At 32.3% G+C, this 15,234-nt stretch overlaps 1 protein-coding gene across 2 annotated transcripts in view; it reads right to left on the bottom strand.

Annotated features, from left to right (window-relative positions):
* LOC128165477 (coiled-coil and C2 domain-containing protein 2A-like) overlaps positions 1 to 8,104 on the bottom strand; it is a 34,733-nt gene extending 26,629 nt beyond the window's left edge. For both annotated transcript variants that reach the window (XM_052830076.1, XM_052830077.1), the window contains exons 1-7: positions 7,867 to 8,104; positions 5,391 to 5,466; positions 5,178 to 5,231; positions 4,673 to 4,747; positions 1,527 to 1,809; positions 1,026 to 1,198; positions 184 to 291 (exon numbers count right to left, since the gene is read on the bottom strand). In XM_052830076.1, the coding sequence (XP_052686036.1) occupies positions 184 to 291; positions 1,026 to 1,198; positions 1,527 to 1,809; positions 4,673 to 4,747; positions 5,178 to 5,231; positions 5,391 to 5,466; positions 7,867 to 7,871 (774 nt within the window). In that variant the 5' untranslated portion in view covers positions 7,872 to 8,104. The remainder of the gene's footprint in view (positions 1 to 183; positions 292 to 1,025; positions 1,199 to 1,526; positions 1,810 to 4,672; positions 4,748 to 5,177; positions 5,232 to 5,390; positions 5,467 to 7,866) is intronic.
* Between the last annotated feature and the right edge of the window lie 7,130 nt (positions 8,105 to 15,234).

Raw genomic sequence — 15,234 nt, 5'->3', positions numbered from 1 at the left:
TAGACTTAAAGACCAAATTTTAGTTCTATCATTCTATTATGTATTTCAAGCACCAAAATTATATTCTTTAAATCTTGCATGCTAAATAATGGAAATGATTCTGAAATACAATAGAAGTAAAGTGAATTCTGTGATAATACATGTAGTTGTGGGATTCCTATAGATTGATGATTAGTCCTTTACCTCAGGCTGATCAAAGCGTGTCTTTTTCTTGTCCTTGTCACGTTTCAGTTGCCGCTCTTTTTTCTCCTCTTCCTTCTGTTCTTGCTCTGCTTCAGCAGCTGCCTCTTCCTACAAATAACACAGGTAACCATTCTGTTAATATTGAATGTCTAAATTCAACGTCATTCAAATGTCTGAATTCTACTGATAACACTTTTTAATTTCTTATATGATAATGTACTGTTACAGGTTATTTTTTTTCATACTTCTTTATTTCTTTCTGTTTATTTTTTTTAACATAGCCATAAACTTAAAAAATCAAAACATTAAAGCTTTCAACCCAAGGATGCAGTGGTTATGGAGAGGATGTCCAAACATGTAAAAAGTCTACTGAGGGACATATACCAGTAGGCAGAAGACCAAAAGGAATCAGAAAATTAAACTGGAACACTTGGTTCACATGAACTAACAATGTATCATTATGCAAAATTCATATTTGCTTTATTTTTCATGTAATAGTTTCAATGCAGAATTTATTTTCCTTTTTATTTACACATGTGTGTGTATCGGGTATATAATTAATGATATACACAGATGTTTAAATCATCAGATTGGCTATCTACGGTCTATTTGCGGACATGAAATTTTGCAATAATAATTTTCAGGTTTAATTTTAAAAAATTTATTTCATTCCCCAAATATGTGAATTGCAGTGCAAAACCTTTCAACAGACAGACAATGATATGTTGTAAATAATAAATAATTGATGAGTGACTAAGAGGTTTTATGTCTTACTTGAGATATAAAGCATACAAGACCTAATGATTAATTCATGGACATGTGTAATATTGTTTTCATTTTACCTTGGCTTTTCTGAGTCTAGCTTTCATGCTAGCCTTGAGACCTCTGGGTGTTTTGACATCTTCCTGGGGCGGTGGTTTGGGTGGCTCTTCTTGGGATGGGGGGACTGTTTCTGGAGGGGGAGGTGCCTCTTCCTTCTTTGTGGTCTCTTCATCTTCATCTTTCAGTGGTAACACTACGAAACAAAGCAGTATTTCATTTTAACCAAAAACCTACGTAAGCTTCTACCGGTACCTTCTCCCATATGTTTTTGTTCTTGGAAAAAGAATGTGTACTTTAAAATGAGCATGGGAAGCTTGACAGCACTATGTGATGCATGGTCTGGGATCTTCAATGCATGGCTGTACCATTTTGCAAAAACAACCCTGGGAAAACATTGATATGTAATCAGGTTGAAGAATTCACAATACCTTTAATAAGAGAAAAAAATTTTTAAAAAATAAGCTACAATAACTGAGGATTGGAAAACCCAGTCTGTTTTTGGTTGCATAAAGGATTCATACCTTCCTCCTCTTCCACTTTTTCTTTTTTCCTCTTCAGTTTCTTCACTACCGCCTCCTCTGTTTCCAGCTCAGTTGTGGTCTCTGCAAAAGTGACGATGGAATCTGTTGGTTGGCTCTCACCCAGTTCTTCTTCCTCGGTTGGCATGGGAACAGTTCCATCTTCAGTGGCAGATAACTCTGCCTCTTCCTGCCTGATAGTTTCATCCACCTTATCTCTGCTCTGCTGCTTGATGGTTCTTAGTTCTTTAGCAAGATCTTCTTTTGGAGACTTGACTTTAGAAAGCTATAAATCATATACATGAGAAGAATAACATTATTAAAAAATTAGAAAACTATAAATCATATACATGAGAAGAATAACATCCAATTTTCCACATAAGAAAAATCTTTAAATAAGCTACACAAAAATCATTATAAAATCCAGCTTGAAAAAGATTCAAATGTACCAGCACTCTGTAATGGCAGAAAGATTTGTTTTGGGGTTAAATTTTGTATTTTACTTAATAACATACATCTGTATTTAAAGAAATAAAATACATGTACCAATGAAATTTTAACATGGTTTGTCAGAAAGTTTATTGTTTCAACAATGAATTCAAACCCCCAATTTAGATCTCAAATTAACAAAATTTTATACCCACAAAAATTATTTGCTTGTACAGTTTATGACTGGAAGCCCATGACCAGTCTCCAATACAATTACTCACAATGGAGCAACTCACTTAACTTTTCTTGATTTCATGATTATTCATTTTTGTCTACTAACTAATAAAACTCAACATTTTTTAGGTCTGAAAAGGCAATCAAATGATGAAACCATGCTGCTGTCAACTGGTGGCTGGATGGTTAGTTAATTAATATTATAGATATGATATTTTCAGCCATAAACTATTTAATAGTAAAGAAAAATTCCTAATATGTAAGCTTTAAGATATGAATATTTTCCTTAACTTCCTACAAAGCTCTCCTTTTGAAGGAGATTTATACAGTATAAAAATGGCGACCACCATCAAGCCTTCTTAATAGACACATACAGAAGCATGAACAGGATTGGTGAGATTTCCTTCACAAAAGTGGGATAAAACTAATTAGAATAATTATTATCAGCATGAATTAATCATGAAAACGAGAAAATTTCATTGAGTTGGCCCAAGGTCAGTTAGCAAATGTGAGACTGACCATGGGTTTCTAACCGTGAGTTATGAATAACTTCACTTCCATTTTTCTTAGTAAATATATATGGTAACTGTATATCCAGTAGTTTTCACGATGATCTAATTTTCACAACTTTTTTTTTTATCACAAAATACTGAATACACAGAAATTATATTCTGTAATAATTTTATAAGAAAAATATAAAATTGCAAAAAAATGACTAATGCAAATTAAAAATACTACCAGTACACATTTTCCCCATTTTCACAAATTTTGTGACAAACGAAAAAAAAAAAAGGATATAGGGTTAATGATAGGGAATTCAACCCATCCAACCAGCTTTAAAAGCCTTAAATTTGAATGAAAAGATAAGAAGGATGCAGTCATTCAGATGTGCATGGATAACTCCTTGCTGTTGAAGTAAACATCTGTACAATATTTGACAGGCTGACAGTCTTCATGCATAGTGATCTAAATTCTTGGAGTAAAATTAAATCAAATGCATTTCAGAAGAAAACCAAAATGTCTAAAATTTCTATTATTAAAATCTTCCGTCACCTAAGGGTCAATCATATAAATAAATAATTAATGTTTTTGGCATAGAGATAAAGCAAATTGGATGATTTTTCAACTTTAACATTCTGATAAATATTTCTTTGACCATACAGATATTAAAATCCTTGACCCATCTTACTCCCCTCTCTGTCATTTGTCTTGATTTTCCTTTATATTTTGCTGTTGTTGCACAAGATTCAATGAACTGTTCCTAAATATATTCTGAGGCTGACCTTATTTAATACACAAGCCAAAATTAAATACATTGCCAGGAATCCACACAATAGTTACACAAGGATGCCTATCTACAGTACACCAACGCCTCTGAGCCATACATTATTAAGTCATTAAACGTGAATCTTATACTAACTATAACTGAACAATAAATAATGTTCTAATAGAAAAGAAATTAAAATTAGAACTAAGATATGCCTGCAAACTAGAAAATGCAGCTTAATCATCTCTAGGAGTGACATCCCAGGGTTAAAACTTGCACAAGTGTAACGTTATGGCCTAACTATATTAAGTCAATGACATGTCAAATCGTGATTTACTAAGCTGAATTTTAATTGTGCAATGCAGACAATTTATATGAGGGCCTTGAGAACCAAAGGTTACTACCTATAGTGATGATAAAACACCACCTGGTGAATTTGATCAAAATCCTTCAAAAAATCATTCGATTGTCATAATGAAGCCTCCTTATTTGATTTATGATGGGTGACTTGACAAACTGGTAAAACAAATGGCGTTAACTGTCGCTGATATAACCACCTTCACCTAAAATTGTTTTCCATATGATGCCTTATTTAAACAGGGGTCCAATAAAAACATAACTAGGTGGGGAAATATAATTTACAAATTTTACCATAAGTAAATCATGATAAGTACGGTCATTATGAGCAGTAAACAAGTCTATAGCACTAACTACTTATCCCATCACCAGTGCCAAAATTAATGAGAATACAGGACAATAAATTGTCTTTACACCGACCAATGGCTCCCTTTTGTCAGTATTTCAAATGGAATTTAAGGTTGAAAAATATTTTCCCACAAATATGCCTATCTGAGTGACAGAGCCCATTATCATACAAATGTCTTTAGAACAGTCTGACCCAAGACTAATTAGCTAAAGACGATATCTACAATTAATATTCATTTCAGAGTCACTCACACTGACAAGCCTATCATATAACACTTTATTTCCTATGTTATTATTATCAACATTATATGTTTACTCATATTAGATGCTGAATTGGAAAGAGACCCTCCTCCCCTTCCCATCTTCTCTCTGAATCTCTCAAGCACTTTGCTCTAACTAACACTATGAAAAATTATGTTTACATAGAAGATTTTGCTCTCCATCTGCTAAACTGCACAAAGAAACCAAACAAGGCTTTGGCCTTATAAAGATTTTACACCCACACATGATTTACCTCTTTTTGTTTGCTCAAATGCTTTGTCTTTAAATCTTTGATGAGAGACTCTGCTTCATGGGTTTCATCTACCTGCTACATAAAAGAAGAAAAAAATACAAAATCATTATCTCATTGAGTTCAATAATTTATTAATATTAAAAGCAAAAAGAAGCCCACATGCCTTAGCGGTCACCTTAGATTGACAAGTCACAGATCGACTCAGGTGATCTTAACATCCTATTTGTACTTCACATAATATAAAGCTGTATCACAGAAATATTCTTACAAGCATATATGCAAAAGAAAAACTCATAAATAAGTTTTCCTTTTACAGATCATTAAAAATCATCAAACTCATGCTATTATCATTCATGAACAAGGACTAAATATTTGATGCCACTGCAGCTGCTGCTATATTGTTATATGATTTATTTCTTCCAACAATAATGGTAGCGGCAAGTCGTAGCTGTCAAAGTTACAGTATAACAGTCTGTAAAATAGATTAAAGTGGACAAAACCTTACCTCCACAGACGACTCCCCTCCACTCTGATGCTGTGCTGCCTCTGCTTCTTCATCCTAAATATGTGTAATTCATTAACATTATATACAATACACAATTATACCCAAAGAATATGTTAGACTTAAGCTTAATTGATCATGACTTTATAATGAAAATGCTGATCATTTGTTATCCCCACCCTAATCCATAGACCCCCACCCCCCCCTTGAACTCACCATGCTTGGATTAGTGACACCTGCTTCTTTGTCCTCCTCATTTTCAATTAAACGCTTCTTTTTCTTCTTTTTGTCACTACAAAAGAAGAATATTGAATCCAAATAAAATGGTGAACTTGCGCCTGCAAATGAAAATTCTTCAATGACATACATGTCCAAAAAAATTTAGCATTTATTCTGACTGTTAGTTTTTAGTATCTCAGTATTAATAATGTAATTATTTCTTTTCTTTTTATTCAAAGAAATACAGTAATTCCAAATGCCATCCCTGGCCCCTTTTTTGATTCAATACAGTAGGATCCTAATGACATTTTCTCAAAACAAATTCAAGAATTATCTTTTAACTGATGATTGCATGGGTTAATGTCTAAGCATTTTCTGTTTAATATTTAATGAAAATAAAAAATTCAGCTTTAAAGATCAAACAAGAAATGATATACATGTATCTTAATGCATAGATTTCATTATGCAAGTAATAGAGAGGATAGAAATATTTCTATTCTAGAGAGAAAAATTGACTTAAAATCACTGAATTTAGTTACAAAGAAATGAACAGAACTGTATTGAATTCATATGATTTGGATTATGAGATTTGAAATAATGAATCCCTCATAATGTAAACAATGCATCAGGTGTGATCTTGATGGAATAATTCTGGCATAGTGTAGATCATTATGAACATTTATGGATTAATTTCCAGATTTGAATAAATCATGATAAATACAAACTTTTGTGTACCCCAGTATTTTAACTTTTCAAGTACACAACCCCTACATAAAATGTTAATTAGTCCAGAGCTCATACATACTATAAATTGGGACTTACAAGTGTTATACATCCGCAAAAGATTGTTGGAACAGAATTTGGGTTTTTATTATTAATCAGTAAATAAATTGAAGTATTTTTTCATCACTCTTTTTCAAACTGTCATTTACCAATTAACACAGAGACACATTGGGTACAATCTCTTGATTAAGCTTTCTTAGTTAATTTTCAAACAGTTTGATTAATATATTTGGAAAGAAATTCAGATTCAACTTCAATTCTTTGCAAAGATCCTATTTCCATCACTTTTTTTCAAGTTTCTAATGAAGTGTATATATCCCTTTATGTGAAGGACAGTTTAAAAGAAATGTCTAACTAAAGGTTTTTCTTTGACATGAAAATGTTTTCAGAAGCTTGACACACCTAACATTCATCATGTTTTAAGGTTGCATTTCTAAGAATTTCTATAAATTGCATAGCCATGAAACTATGGGTATGCATAAATAATATATGTTGTATCTGGAAGACAACAGACATTCATTTAGGAAAATCAAAAAAGAGAACACATGCATTTTGAAAGAATTTACTGGAAAGAGGAATCAGATCTGTAAATCATGTGGGATGGCCCATGTGTAGAGTAGAAAACGGTAAGAAGTCATGCATATATTAAAAAAAGGTATGCTTTAATTGTAGAAGAAATGTTTACATTAAAATTATCATGTTTCACACAAAAAGTGTGTTGAAATTGATTTTACTCAGTCACATGCTAGCTGCAGATCTGTAGCTCCCGGTCTGTGCTAGTTTTGGACTGATTAACCTTATTCATATGCAAATTCTGTGAAAACAATTACTAGAAGTACCTTTAAATTTTTCATGCAATTAACTACTGATATCATTCTTAACTTGCCTCAGATTATTTTGGAAACACAATATTGACCTCAGAAAATCAAGTATGTTAAATTTATATCGAGATCGAGAGTCGCCAGTTTTAAATGTAAACAAACTGCACCACTTCATTTTATGGGGCTGATGATGGTGAATAAAAGACTACCAGAGGCACGTAAAGAGACGATATCAGTAATAAATTGCCAGAAGAATTCAATGGTACTAAATGTTTTCACAGAATTTACATATTAATAAGGTTAATCAGTCCGAATAGCGCACATTTTTGTGCGCAATAAATACACATTTTCAATGGGTGGCACTGTAGTTCCATGGTTGTTCATTCAAATTTTTTCCTACTGGGAGCTATAGACCTGCAGCTATCACATGCATGCAACTTTTATCAAGAATAAATCAAATGCATAGAATGTTTAAAATAGTTAAGACAAGATACTTTACATAGATTTGTAAACATTTAGATAAATCAAGAAATTGTGCCCAGAATCAAGACAAAGAGAAAAAAAATTACGTATTTCAATAGTATGAATTTTTGCAACGCATTGCATTAGAAACAATCAAAGAAGACTTGAAAATGTTTCTGACCACTGATTATTCTTTGTGTTTTGGAGAAAGCATGGTATATACCACTGTGCAGGATTTCAATCATGGATGGATAAATATATATAAGTATCAATCTGCTTGCACACAAACACTGACATGTTTCAACAGATTCAATCAGCAAATACTTTAATTTACCATAAACTGTGAACATCAATTTCTAATTCATGTTATGGAGGAACGTAAATGTTATTTTTAATCAGCTACTTACGCCATTTGGATGCCACAGATTTAAGACAGCGTTCGTAGCAACTGCAAGTTATCTGTCCACAGTTTCAATTTTCTGTATGCGTAGATATAAAGAAAAAGTGAAGTATATATCAAAGGATTAGATATATACCATTTTAAAAAGTCTTAAAAGATAAGAGATCGTTGGTGTTTATCATTTTAACATTTTTCACAAGACAAAACTTGAAAACAAAATCGGCGGGTCCAAAAGTATCTCCTTTCACAAAAGAGCTCCGCATTTTTGAACAGTTCATACGTAAGTTGATTCGATTACCTTGAAAATTACATACTCTCTCTCTCTCTCTCTCTCTCTCTCTCTCTCTCTCTCTCTCTCTCTCTCTCTCTCTCTCTCTCTCTCTCTCTTTCTCTCATTATACTGATTAATAGGAATGAAATTTTATTGAAAAAAAAGAATACTCAAAACTATCCACATCCTTCTAAATAAAAAGCTTGTGTTTTCTTAAAGTAAAATCACTTTTCAATATCTTTATTAAAACAATTAATTAAAAAATATACTAAGATCCACATGGTTCCAATCAAGTAAAGCTCAAACATGCCCTTGATGATGCATTGCTCACAGTAGTACGTGCTCTTTCAGTTCATGGCCTTTAATAATCTTTTTTGTGACATGTTTTGATAAAATCAAGGCGTATTCTTCCGTACCTGTTGTAAATCAGATCGATGTTCACTATGACACACAGGTAAATGCCATCGATGTTCCACTTTAGAGAGATTTGGTAGAAGTTAGATTATCACCTTCTTGATTTTTGTGTGAATGACTTTGTGTTATCACCATAATGCACTTTTGTACTTAAGAGATAACAGTTAATTGATGCTGCAATTTTTAACAATTATAACGTTATTCAGTTGATTATGCTGAACAATAAACCACAAATAAATAGCGAACAATGCGAGATTTAAACTGCAATCCTCCTTGTCTGTCGTCATTGAAAGTACACACGTTAACGTTTTAATGTTGGGGTTTTTTTTGGAGGAGTTTTTTTTTTAAATACTTATATATTTAAGAAAGTGGGCGCTTAAGATGTACATTCGGCAGGAATCTTGGCGCACAAGGAGAGTGAAAATTTCATCAATTAATTTGAAACATTTTTCGAATTATAACCGTTATTTGGTTTCTGTTGGATGTGGAATGAGTGGAAAAATATTTGTAATGCAAAAGGTTTTATCATAATATGGGTCTAAATATAGCAACACGATGCAATTCATGCAAAATCCTACTTATTTACAACTGTTTTTAAATGATTTTGTTGTCTCTGGGTCTTCTCTCCACAAATTTGAAACGTGTAAATATAACACATTTCAATATTAAAAAAGTCGCTTTTTAAAAAAAGATGGAGAGATGACCCAGAGATGACTAATTATGTACTTTTTAAAATTATTTTTTGGAGGATAAAAAACAAAGTCCATTGATATGACAGTGTTGTTCAAATCAGTACTTTACATCGCATATTGACAAATCTCGCATGGCTCAGTGGTTTCGTACTGGATTAGTCAATACATACATTCAGTGCTTTGGGTTCAAATCCAACTGGTGGTCTTTTTTTTCTTTTAAATTAAAACTTTTTTTGTTTTAAATGTTTTTTATTATAATATAATGTTGAATTATAATATACCGGTATATTTTAATTTGTCGTTATTGATTTCTAGATCTGCTGTATGAACACTATTTTCTTTTCTTATTACTAGTTTTTTAGGATATACACAATATAACTTCATTAGAATATGTTTGCATTAACATTTCTAATATAACTAGTTATCAGTTTACCTCTCATTGTCATTTTTGAAAGCTTGTGAGTTTTTTAATAACCGGAATAGCCATGTACTTCGACTCTAAACATAATATATTATGACATAGCCTTTCGAGGTTATAGACATTTAAATCACAATTGATTCGTATCTTGTGCGCTCACTTTCTTTCTTATCCTTTCCGTGCACTAGAATTAAAGGGACATGGTCACAATTTTGGTCAAATTTTATTTTTATATTTTTATGACTTGCAATGCTTTAGAAATGCATTTCTAATTATCAAGTAAGATTCGTAGAGTTATAAGCAAGATACAGGGCTCACAATCCTTTAACATGTAAACAAGACTAGTGCCCTGTTTTTGTTTACATAGGTTCAATATACCAGTAAAAAAAAAAATTTCCAGCTTAAATTGTCCATCTTTTTATTTATTTTAAGCATAGATAAACAGTTCCTAACGTTTAACACATTCGTTTTAGGTTTAAAACTGTAATTTTTACTTCAACGCTTTGTTTACATAGCGATGAATTTCAAGCTCTGTAACTTGCTTATAACCCAACAAATGACACTCAAATTCCGGTTGCCCATTAAAAATGCCTTTCTGAAGCATTGTAAATATTAAAATCGGAAAAATAATTTTTGACCAAAATCGTGACCATGCCCCTTTAAAAAAAACAATATTTTGTTTTTTGTGTGTGTGGATAATATTCAATTTCCATTTATCTATTTTTTCTGCGCCCTAGTCTTTCTCTTCTGTTTTTATATCGTGGTTATTTTTTGTTGTTGTTTTTTTTTTCTTTTTTTTTTTCGTTTTATTTTTGGAGGATGGGGGGGGGGGGTCCTTCAAAAAGAAATAGAGCATTCATACAATATCGGGGTTAATAACTAGTGTAGATGGCAAGGCGGTGATGAATTTCAAACAATATCTTATGTTTTCCCTCCGGAATTCTTTTCCCCGCGTCAAATCAACTTCGACTCTTAACATAATATATTATGACATAGCCTTTCGAGGTTATAGACATTTAAATCACAATTGATTCGTATCTTGTGCGCTCACTTTCTTTCTTATCCTTTCCGTGCACTAGAATTAAAGGGACATGGTCACAATTTTGGTCAAATTTTATTTTTATATTTTTATGACTTGCAATGCTTTAGAAATGCATTTCTAATTATCAAGTAAGATTCGTAGAGTTATAAGCAAGATACAGGGCTCACAATCCTTTAACATGTAAACAAGACTAGTGCCCTGTTTTTGTTTACATAGGTTCAATATACCAGTAAAAAAAAAAATTTCCAGCTTAAATTGTCCATCTTTTTATTTATTTTAAGCATAGATAAACAGTTCCTAACGTTTAACACATTCGTTTTAGGTTTAAAACTGTAATTTTTACTTCAACGCTTTGTTTACATAGCGATGAATTTCAAGCTCTGTAACTTGCTTATAACCCAACAAATGACACTCAAATTCCGGTTGCCCATTAAAAATGCCTTTCTGAAGCATTGTAAATATTAAAATCGGAAAAATAATTTTTGACCAAAATCGTGACCATGCCCCTTTAAAAAAAACAATATTTTGTTTTTTGTGTGTGTGGATAATATTCAATTTCCATTTATCTATTTTTTCTGCGCCCTAGTCTTTCTCTTCTGTTTTTATATCGTGGTTATTTTTTGTTGTTGTTTTTTTTTTCTTTTTTTTTTTCGTTTTATTTTTGGAGGATGGGGGGGGGGGGGTCCTTCAAAAAGAAATAGAGCATTCATACAATATCGGGGTTAATAACTAGTGTAGATGGCAAGGCGGTGATGAATTTCAAACAATATCTTATGTTTTCCCTCCGGAATTCTTTTCCCCGCGTCAAATCAATTTAACACTGGTGAGCTTGGTACTGCTGTATTCAATGGGAATTCAAACATATTGAATCAGCAGATAGAGTTGTGATATTCTAATATTGTAAACAATTCAAAAACCCATGTTTTATGTCTTAATCCTCTGAAGCCTTCATTGATCGATAGACCTGGGATTTGTGTCTTTACCAAAAATAGATTCCGTTGTTTATTTTCAGCTAACCGATATCTCTTTAAACAAAAGACATAAACTTAATGATTAGAGTCTCCCTGATTAGGATCTTGAAGTCTGGATTTCAGATTAAATCTGCAGGGGAAGAAATTTGTCATTTTTAAATTGCAAGGGCGTATGCCATCAGATAAGTAAATCTAAGAGAATATTTAACCTATCAATAGAATTAGTATTTGAACAGATTAGAACGCCCTGTCATAAATCGGCGACCTTTTCTTTGTCCACCCCAACCAGCTACCAGTCATCTTACACACACTTTTCGTTTTAAAGAAATTCGAAATTGTAGCTTCCTTTAAAAAAAAATGCTTTGTATGGTGGTTCATGCAGGCATGAAGGCAGCGAACATAAAAAATAAAAATACATGTCGTACATACTTAAAATTAGTAATTTTGTATTCATTTAATCAGCACAGAATTTAATTTTTGTGCCTTATTCAATGATAAAAAAGTATAAAATTGATCAGTTTTATATATTAATTTTTATGCCTAATTGGGGAACTATATATCCGTCCGGATGTGTTGATGGGGGAAATGATGAAAATCATGCAATTCTGAAAATTTATTACACCATTTACATTTGATTTGGCTTTTTGATGCAGGTAAACTTTTTGACTTGTGAAATGTTCGATGTAATCTCAGAGAGTTTGATAGACTTTCAATGAAAAGGAGTTGGACAAATATTTAGAAAATGCGTTGTAAGTGCGCCAGTTTTATTTGTATTTTTAAGACCGTTTAAGAAGTTGAGTGATATTCTTTAAGGGCAACAATAGAAAAAATACTTAATTGATGATAATATCAAGTTATATTTATTATCTCAATCAGATTCTTTATCTGGTGTATTCTTGGGTTAGGTCTCCTTTATAGATTGTTCGGCCTTTCTCGACTTTGTGTTAGGTTGGCAGGGAGGGAGGTCATTATGGTTTTCAGAGTTACGCAAAGATATTTAATTAATGATATGCAGACAAGTAAAGAAAATATGTCCAGATTATTAATAAAACTATCTCAAGTCAGGTTCTTCTTTTTTTTGTCAGTTGTCAGAGGCAATCTAAAGGTAAAAAAAATATAATACAACTCCATGCATAATGTGCGAGAGATTTTTGTTTGCTTCTAATGATACCATAAAATCAAATGGACGAGGCCGAGATCTGTAATTATCAATTAACTATTTAATTGGACTTAAAGCAAAGTGGGTTTCAAAGGTTTATAGAGGTATAATGCAAACAAAAAAGAAAAAAATCATCTGCCAGTCTACTACAAGTGTATTTAAACATAAATTATCGCATATTTCCCGTATATACCTTGACTAATAAGCGTGTCTGCTATTGCCATGCATCGGAGATGTTAGTACATGGAAACTGCATGTATAGTTTCCTTCAAGATATAAAACATTACGATATATCTGTATACCACACTTAGAACTCTGATAATTTCATTACACTGACAATTCGTAGGTTAGATTTGAAAAAAAAAGTTAACAGAATTTTGTGTAAGGACAATGCTTGGATCAAATTATAGGCTTCTCAACGTCGTAATGTGAACATATGAATCATAATGTGTCTTGTCCAATCTCTCTTTAAATACCTTTATTTCTCGTATCTAAAATACCGTGTTTCCGTCAAAGTATATCAGCTAATAATAAACGATATTCATACCTGTATCAAATAGGTGTATAATATACATTTGACCTGGTTAGCAATTTTCATAGTACATGGGAAATTCGTATATCTAGACTATGTTTTTTTGACCCCTTTGTTTGGAACTCTAGAAATCGACAAGTTCTTTAACTCCTCTGACAATGGAGGAATTGTGATCTGCTTTATTTAATAAAGTCTAAAACAATTAATCGAACTTCCTTTGACCGCTATTTGATAAATGGAGCAGTGTGATAAGTAAAAGATTTACAGTGTTTCACAATATTCAATTCAAACTTTGGTGTCACATTGAGGCCTTTTATCTGGGCAATTAATCTTCCTCGCCCCTGTCAGTGCATCTGCTGATCTCTGTAATTTGGTCTGGTATGTTTTTTCTCCTTGTATTAATATACTTGAAAATCTGAGAGAATTATGTGTGATATATTTGTAAATATCTGATCGGAGACAAATAGATTATATTTTAATAATTTACGGATTTAGGAATGATCTCCGACTCAAAGTTTCATCAATGGCGACCGTGGTTTGGTTCCCGAGGCAAAGGCTGTAACCCCTAATTTATCAACTCTTGGACAGATAACCGTACGATAACCATCTCAGTAGCATGCGTAAGGCCTCACTCCGAATACCGACCGTATGATATGTCATCAACTTGCAAGGCGTGCCCAGTGACCCATGACGTCATGCACGTTTCTGGCACGGGTCTTTTATAGAAGGGTGGAATCATACTTCAACAAGATTGTGCATTAAGAAGCCTGGGAAAATAGTTACCGATCTCTCCCATTGACAATATCGTGTTCCCGACTGATTTATATGTATGTAGAATTATTGGCGTGATTGGCAACCGATGACCCTTGAATAGTTTGATAAGTAATATCTATATTCGGCATCGCAGGATACAATAGCAAAATGGTGACGTTCTGATGAAATGCTTTAACAGGACACCGAATTTGTATTCGTCTCATCGTTAATTTTAGAACATTTTACACTTACTTTAATATAAGCTTAAAATGTTATTAAAGGCGGGTTCTTAAACGAAAATAACTAGAGGGCATCAGGACACCAAAAATTTCGCAAACCAAGAGTTATATTCTATATACAGTATTGAACCCTAGAAAAATGACCCCAGTTCCGTTTTACCAAGTATGTCATAAAATTTCATTATTTTTTCTTAAAATATTCGCACCACCGTACGCACAATTTCATATAAAAAGAGACAACGGAATGGTGTGTAAACCAGGTCCCAATTTACAGTGACCAAAGTATTTCTTCAATTCGTTGTCAAATGAGGTTCCCGATTCAAACCTGCTTCCGACTTATTACAGAGGTTGTAGGAGTAAATGTCACGCTTTCTAGCCCTTTGATCTGCAGCTGTGTACCGTATTCTATTTGTTTTGTTGTTGTTGTTTTTTTTTCATTTTAATGCTTTATAGACTTTCTTTGCTTTGTTATATAGAGCACATTCTTTTTAAAAGAAAATTCCCTGTTTTAAGCATTATAATGCATACATAAAACATCTGACACTGAGTGTGAATTATGGGCACAAAGTTCATTATGAAAGAGTAATATCTATCCTTGAGTTTGTACTTATTTATTAATTAAGTTGACGCAGAAAAATATAGAATAAAACTTGATAGAATTTTATTTGTTTAATATATCTTGTTATAGAAATAATTCAGTCATTTAAAAAAAATTATAATTGTGATTTTTTTTTTCGCTATTTGGTATGCAGTTGATCTTCAACTGGTCACGCCCTCAAGCTTTATAATACATAGACCAATATATGTTTATATATAGTAATCCATGAATTAAGTTAACTTAGAATATGGAACTTAATTTCCCGTTGATATAATTATGACTTTAG

Source organism: Crassostrea angulata, chromosome 10, assembly GCF_025612915.1.
Source record: "Crassostrea angulata isolate pt1a10 chromosome 10, ASM2561291v2, whole genome shotgun sequence".
Taxonomy (NCBI): domain Eukaryota; kingdom Metazoa; phylum Mollusca; class Bivalvia; order Ostreida; family Ostreidae; genus Magallana; species Magallana angulata.
Note: the sequence above shows the minus strand (reverse complement) of the source record. Positions and strands in the feature narration are given on the sequence as shown.